At 41.9% G+C, this 7,215-nt stretch overlaps 1 protein-coding gene across 1 annotated transcript in view; it reads left to right on the top strand.

The window, feature by feature from the left end:
• The window catches only part of TMIGD2 (transmembrane and immunoglobulin domain containing 2), a 10,600-nt gene extending 4,582 nt beyond the window's left edge, over positions 1-6,018 (top strand). The window contains 4 exon segments of the mRNA XM_085309687.1: positions 1,956-2,069; positions 3,162-3,295; positions 5,834-5,882; positions 5,885-6,018. Of these exon segments, the coding sequence (XP_085165813.1) occupies positions 1,956-2,069; positions 3,162-3,295; positions 5,834-5,882; positions 5,885-6,018 (431 nt within the window).
• Positions 6,019-7,215: the final 1,197 nt, after the last annotated feature.

Raw genomic sequence — 7,215 nt, forward strand, 5'->3', positions numbered from 1 at the left:
TGAGAACTGGCTGAAAGGCAGAGCTCAGAGGGTCGTCATCAGTGGCGTGGAGTCTAGTTGGAGGCCTGTGGCTAGTGGCGTCCCCCAGGGCTCAGTCCTGGGTCCCATCCTGTTCAKCTTCTTYGTCAATGACCTGGATGAGGGGGCAGAGTGCCTCCTCAGCAAGTCTGCTGATGATACCAARSTGGGAGGAGTGGCTGACACACCCGAGGGCTGTGCTGCCATTSAGAGAGACCTGGACAGGCTGGAGARYTGGGCGGAGAGGAACCTCCTGGGGTTCAACAAGGGCAAGTGCAGGGACCTGCACCTAGGGAGAAATAACCCTAGGCACCAGTACAAGCTGGGGGCTGACCTTCTGGAGAGCAGCTTTGCAGAGAARGACCTGGGAGATACTCAGGTACTCAGATATAAGATTATCCAAAATAATGATCTGGCACTCCTGCCTTTAGAAGTCTGAGTGTAATCACTTGATAGGATATGACAGAAGCCCAAAATAGAGAAAAATACTACTTACTAGTCAAATTCTGTGAGTGGCTGATATACCTGAGGGCTGTGCTGCCATTCAGAGAGACCTGGACAGGCTGGAGAGATGGGCGGAGAGGAATCTCATGAGGTTCAACAAGGGCAAGTGCAGGGTCCTGCACCTAGGGAGGAATAACCCCACGCACCAGCTGGGGMTGACCTGCTAGAAGGCAACTCTGCAGAGAAGGACGTGGGAGTGCTGGTGGACAAAAAGTTGACCGTGAGCCAGCAATCTGCCCTTATGGCCAAGAAAGCCAATGGTCTCCTGGGGTGCRTTAGGAAGAGTGTTGCCAACAGGTCGAGGGAGGTGATCCAGCCCCTTTCCTCAGCTCTGGGGAGGCCTCGTCTCGAGTGCTGTGTCCAGTTCTGGGCTCCCCACTACAAGAGAGACATGGAGCTACTGGAGAGAGTCCAGCGTAGGGCTATGAGGATGATCAGAGGGCTGGAGCACCTGCCCTACGAGGAACGGCTGCAAGAGCTGGGCCTGTTCAGCCTGGGGAAGAGGAGACTGAGGGGGGATCTGATCAATGTGTGTAAGTCCCTGAAGGGAGGGTGTCAAGGGGACGGGGACAAACTCTTTTCAGTTGTCCCATGTGACAGGACAAGAGGCAAAGGGCACAGGAAGTTCTACCTGACCGTGAGGGGGAATTTYTTCCCTGKGAGAGTGACGGAGCACTGGAKCAGGTTGCCCAGGGAGGTGGTGGAGTCTCCTTCTCTGGAGATCTTCAAGGCCTGCCTGGATGCAACCCTGTCTAACATGCTTTAGATGACCCTGCTGAGCRGGGAGGTWGGACTAGGTGATCTCTAGAGGTCCCTTCCAACCTTACTGATTCTATGATCTCGCTCTTCTTTTCTGTCTCTATGTCTGAGAAAGACAAAGTGACTAACTCTGACCAGAACTTTATCAAGTATTTCTCTGGTGTATAACCAAGTCAGGTGATGGGAAGTAACCTCTGTATTCATTCACTAAAGTCCAGTTTTGGACAATGTTTTACACYGTTGACAACTTGTAGTCCAAAAGGAGACACAAGAATGATCAAAGGCTTAGAAAACATCAGTGTCAAAGAATGAATGAAATGGTTTTGTTCCAAATGAGGGGAAATGGATGTAATAGGCTGTTAAAGAGTTAAAATGATCYGATCTCTCTCTTGATCAAGCAGTAATAGCCATAAAGTACAGTAGAAAAGATTTAGATTAGACATTGAGGGGGGAATCTAATTTCAGAAATAGTAAGCTCTAGGATGCATTGATTTTAGGGTTCATTCCTCATATCAGGTAGACATCCATAAGGAATAGCTRAAACATAGATAACCCTATACTTGGGTAGGTGGATGGACTGATTGACTCAAGTTGCTTCTTGTTCTTTTTATGATGATGTTGTTCTGTTGTGTCCTTAAGTAGTACATTCCTTTACTTGAAAAATGTAATTGCAGAAGCCGATTCACAGGAAAAGAGAGAGATGGCAATTTTGGCCCTTATTCCTTTCTTAGTGGCAGTGGGAAGCTTGTATCTTTGCTACAAAAAGAAACAGGACTCAAAACTTTCTGGTGAGTGGCAATATTTCCGTTTACACAAACTCTCAAARTTAAACATTTGTTTTGGGATGAGTGAGGTGGTGTACTTAAAAGGCATCACTGAGAGGAGTTTCAAGATTAAACTTTTGCTCCCCTGCTCTTGATCTGCTAGGGGGACCTAGGATTGAGCCATTTGAGAGCAGCAGTTACAAGGTCGATGTGACCATTCTTGCAGTTCCTTGTTTGTATTATTTGTCTGTCTTTTAAGAGTGATCACTTTGAAGACTAAAGATCTTGGCCTAGCTAGAATATCAAAGGAGTATCAATTCTGGTAATTTCTTAACAGAYTGAAAAAGTGAGGAGTCAAGACGTAGTTTTGTGTAATGTTCTTGTTCCTGCTATCATCATTGACTGTTTAATATGAGACTTGGAAGAACTGGCTTTAGGGACTTTGTTGCAAGTTGTGGTCAAGCTGTAAATACTTTTTAATTAACTGTTAATTTTTGTTGCAAAGTCCTGAAATGAAGGACGTAAGTCATCACCAGAAAAAGGTGTGCTGCAGGGGTATAGGACAAGCRTAATACTGGGCATCTGCAGGTGGTGGGCCAGACCAGTAACACACAACCTTTTACGAGGGTTGCAAAGTGAAGCTTATTCAGCTTGTGAGCTGCCAAGGATATAGAAGGGATGTGTGTGATATGAGATGCAATTCAACTTGCAAGTTTAAAAACAAAACAAAACCCCTGGGATTTAGACAAATAAAGTGCCTAAGTTCCTATTTTGGTCAATAGAGTTGATACAGACTTGGATCTTGAGGGCTACAAACTGACCAGTTGTAGTGTCTTCTGGAGGCTGAGCTGACCAGCTCTCTAGACCATTTTTTGTGGCTGTAATTCTGTTGACCAGCTCTCCTTTCCTCTCACTGAAAGCAGTTGATTTCATCTGCAGGCTAAACAGCACCTGAGTACCTGTCATCRAGACTATAGCCAAACAAGGGCTCCGCACTCTTCCTTGCGTTTCAGAGCTCTATAGAGCTCTTTACCAGTTTACTCGGGTAAAGGACCATTATGACTCTGGAAATGGACAATAAACAAGCGGTAACCATATCCTTTTTTTTTGACTAAGGTTCTGCCCAGCTTCCTATACCAGAAGAAAGATGTCAGGAGGAACAGATGCTTCAGATAGCTGAACCTCATCGAAGAAGTGAATTCATCAATGAGGCAGCTGAAGAAAACTCATCATGTAATTCTGCTGAATGGGTAAGTGGCTTGTAAAATGACTCTCACTGTAAGAAACAGACTTCCAAAACGAGCACCTGGGGAGTACAAGCTGAACATAAAGCACACAACAAGCTGTTGTTCCTAGATGGTATCCTACTACATGCTGAAAAGCTTTGAAGTAGAAAGAAATGTTTTATCACAAGAATCAACACATTAAATAAGAAAAAAAGATGTTTATATACTGGGAAACTATTGGATTCTGTCGATATGTTTAGTGACACTCTAGAACTGCATGGAAAGGAGGGCAGAAAAGTGGACAACATCAATATAGAGACTGAATGAAAGGAGTAGAGAACACAACAGTAGCAATAATGCGGCTTTACATGCATTTGTATGCTTGTTGTCTTCAGTTGAGTTCAGCTCAAGGGGCTATTCCAGCAGGCAACACTGAGAATCACTGAGAACCGGTAGCAGACTTCAGGCTTTCATCTTTTAACTAAAAAGTAGAGTAGCCAAGGGAAAGAATCCCTAATTTAACTCTGGCAAGGATAGGTACAACTTCCATTGCAAACAATTATCTGAGTAGGCTGGGACAAGCCCCACATTTGCTCAGACAGGCAATGCAAAATACTAAGGCCATGACAGTTGCCATGGTCAAAACTGGTGCTGAGCATAAAGATTCCCGAATTCTCCCGTCAGTGAATCTGCCTTGATTTGGCTGTATTGGTACTGAAATCACAGTGAGAAAGGATGCACGTAATAAAACAGTAGTACCTATCTTTCATCATTCAGTAGTCATAATTTGGTAAAAATACATAGTTGGGAAGATTTGTTCCCCATAATATATATATTACCATTGGAGCTGAGAAACATGTTTTTACAGGAAATATCTTTGTAGAAAAATTTTAAAGCAGTCCCTTGATATACAAAAACCTGAATAAAATGGTCTGGCCATACTAATAAAATATTATAATTACTAGCTACTTGTTAATATTTTATGAAAATATGAGAGAAATGAGGCTGACTATGAGAAAGCAAGCAAACATCAAAGGTGGTGCAGAGTGAAGAGTTCATTACTAGCCACTAACTGCTCTAGGTTTGTCTGTACAGCAGGAATCATGCAGAGGATGTGTGAATACAATTAGAAAAGGGTTTTTGTTGTTACTTTGTAATTAAACAGMCATTAGCAGTGGTAATTTCTTGTGATGATATAGAATCAATGTTTTCTGTCATGTAACAGGTATTTTTGCTATTTTAATTAAAGTAGAAAGAATGATTTTGTAGTCTTATTTTAAATGTCAAAGCACGCCTGGATCTCATAAATCATTCAAGAGATCCAATAGATCAGTTAAGACAACATATGCAACGTGCATATATGCTGTATTCCAGCTGATTAAGCCAGTGGTGGCAAGCTGCATATACTGCACTTCGATTGCAGAACATGATCATTTTAATGTTGCAGAACATGATCATTTTAATATAAATTGTGGTCTTTTCTGTTATTAGCTGTGGCTTCCAGTGTAAAAGTAAGTATCTGAAAAGTTTGCACCAGTTTTATACGTTACTTCGGAATTTGCTGTACATTTCTGGGTAGATTTGGGCACCATTTCTGGAACAGTGAATGACAAGCTTCTGTATGCTCTGCTAGGCTATTTAAAGTCTCTAATTTGTTTTTATAATATGAATGTTGTGCTACTCTCAGTGACAAACTTGATTTATTTAATTATTGTATGAAGTCTAGCTGTTTTCAATTCTTGAGGTTGAGAAGACAAACTTGTAGCACAGGACTTGAATCAAGGTGTGGATTTTATTTTGGTCTACGGCAACGCCCTAACAACCCTGATCAATTAGTTCAGATGACAGCACATAGATCCAAGTATCTAAATCAGCTTAACCTGAGGGTGAACATCCCCATAGCAATGCTGGCCCCTGTAATTGTGCACTTACTGCGTAATACTTGTCCCTTGTCTGGAGGTTCATCCCACGGTTCCTGAGCTGAGATGCTCAAGGATTGTTTCCCAGACAGTTCTGCCGGTTGCAGGGGAATTTTCCCATAATCYTCTCAAGGAACAAAGTTGGTGGTTTTTACTGCAACGTTCTGCAGGTTCTAGCCCAAACCTAAGCACCACTGTAGCTTTAACCCAGACTTCCAACCTYGTGGAAGCATACAAAAAGCATGCTCCTGAGGAAGGGGCTGTGGTTGCACAAAAGTATATGGAGGCATGATCCTGATTACTTAGCCATACCTACCAGCCTCCTTTCTGGCATTCAGTCAGTAGGTGCTCTGATCCTTGTTTATTAAAACAAAAATAGTAAACCACCGTAATAAATGAGTACTTTGCGTCTGGTACCTAACCAAGTACAAGAACTGAATCCAAACGAAGGAAGGCTTTGCCTTTGGATCTTGCTATTGAGACACTGTTTCCATCTAAAATGACTCCACGATTCTGTGATGAATCCAGAGTGTCTCTTCTGTTCATGCAAGGCCTTCTGTTGTGTGCTAGGTAAAAGTTCATTTTAAATAGACTGTACTTGTAAAAGTTATTTTGACTGGAGTTTTCTTTGCTTTTTTTTAAGGCTGTGTCTACTCTGTATGAGTCATTTGATCTTTTTTGCAATGAACTAAAATAAAAGATGGCAAATCCGTTGTGACTACTGTATCCAGTGCAGCAGATGAGCAAATCTCATGAATGACGGCAGCTGAAGAGTAAAGCACAAAAGCGAGACAAGGATTTACTATCTGCTTTGACAATGAGAGCTAACGGATCACGTCATAAGTAACTGATATGAATGAAGAGCTATGAAACTGAGAACAAATTGCTGCTGAAATATGGATTACGTGAGTCTGCTGTCAGCAGCACATCAGTGGGACAATATGGCACAACAAACGTTGATTCAGAACAGTCTCTGGATGKTTTGTCCTTGACTTTATCATAAGGAGTCTGTGAATTTGGAGTGCTTGCAGTTTTAGAAGGCTATGTCTTCAACTCTACCYCCAATATCCAGAGTGCAGAACTACTAAAGGATATATTGTCATACTTCAAAGATCTTCTAGACTGAACAGCATTTTTCAACAAAAGTGTTACTTCAGGTAGCCAGGCACTGGCTGCCTGAAATAMAATGGCAATTATTCAACCAAATAGGTAGGTACTGCATAGAGTATAAWTCTGATCCCTGAAGCAATCATCAGTGCTGGCTACATCTTAGCACGGGTGATAGGCTGAAAGGCATTACTTTCCTGTAGAAAACGACTGTTGATGTTAGTTCGTTCACAACATTAAAAGCCCTCCAGAGAAAGTAGTCTGCTACGGACAATGAAATACTCAGTGTTAATGAAATTATATATAATAGAATTATCATTTAATTGTGGGGAGGCTTGGAGCAAATGGATGTTAACACTTACTTCACTTTTGCCCATTTTAAAACCTAGAGAATCACTGAAGAAATCACTCAAAACTAAAAACGCAAGTAAAACCTGACTTCTGAGGTCTGATCAGAGATAAGAAGAGTACTGACAACAAAGCTAATTGCAATTTTCCAACGATTACTGAATACTAAGAACAGACATCTGARATGTATATGTATTTTTGTAACCAGGATTGTTTTGTCTTCTGTTAAAGTTCTGAGCCAAGCTGGAGATTAGAGCATCTCATTAGCTGTGACGGGAGAAACAACTTCATTGCTCTTAATTTTCTGTTATGAYTCACATTTGGACAGTGCAGTAAACCCAGACTAGCTTCCTTAAAACCCTTAAAAATAGCTTGTGTATTTAAAATATGTGACTGGTTTGTTACTTAATAATTTATAATGAAATCCATGGTTGTAAAGCATGGCTCTCGCTCTCTCCAGCTCGGTCTACGCCGTAGTGGCTACAGTTCACAAAGCTACGTCTTCGGTCACTGGAGCTCAGCTGTGACTCTCTGCTTGTGTGTCCAGTTTCCTGGGTTGTTCTGTAACCT

This window comes from Rhea americana, unplaced genomic scaffold (assembly GCF_003343005.1).
Source record: "Rhea americana isolate MKP2758 unplaced genomic scaffold, rheAme1 scaffold_30, whole genome shotgun sequence".
NCBI classification, from domain to species: Eukaryota; Metazoa; Chordata; class Aves; order Rheiformes; family Rheidae; genus Rhea; species Rhea americana.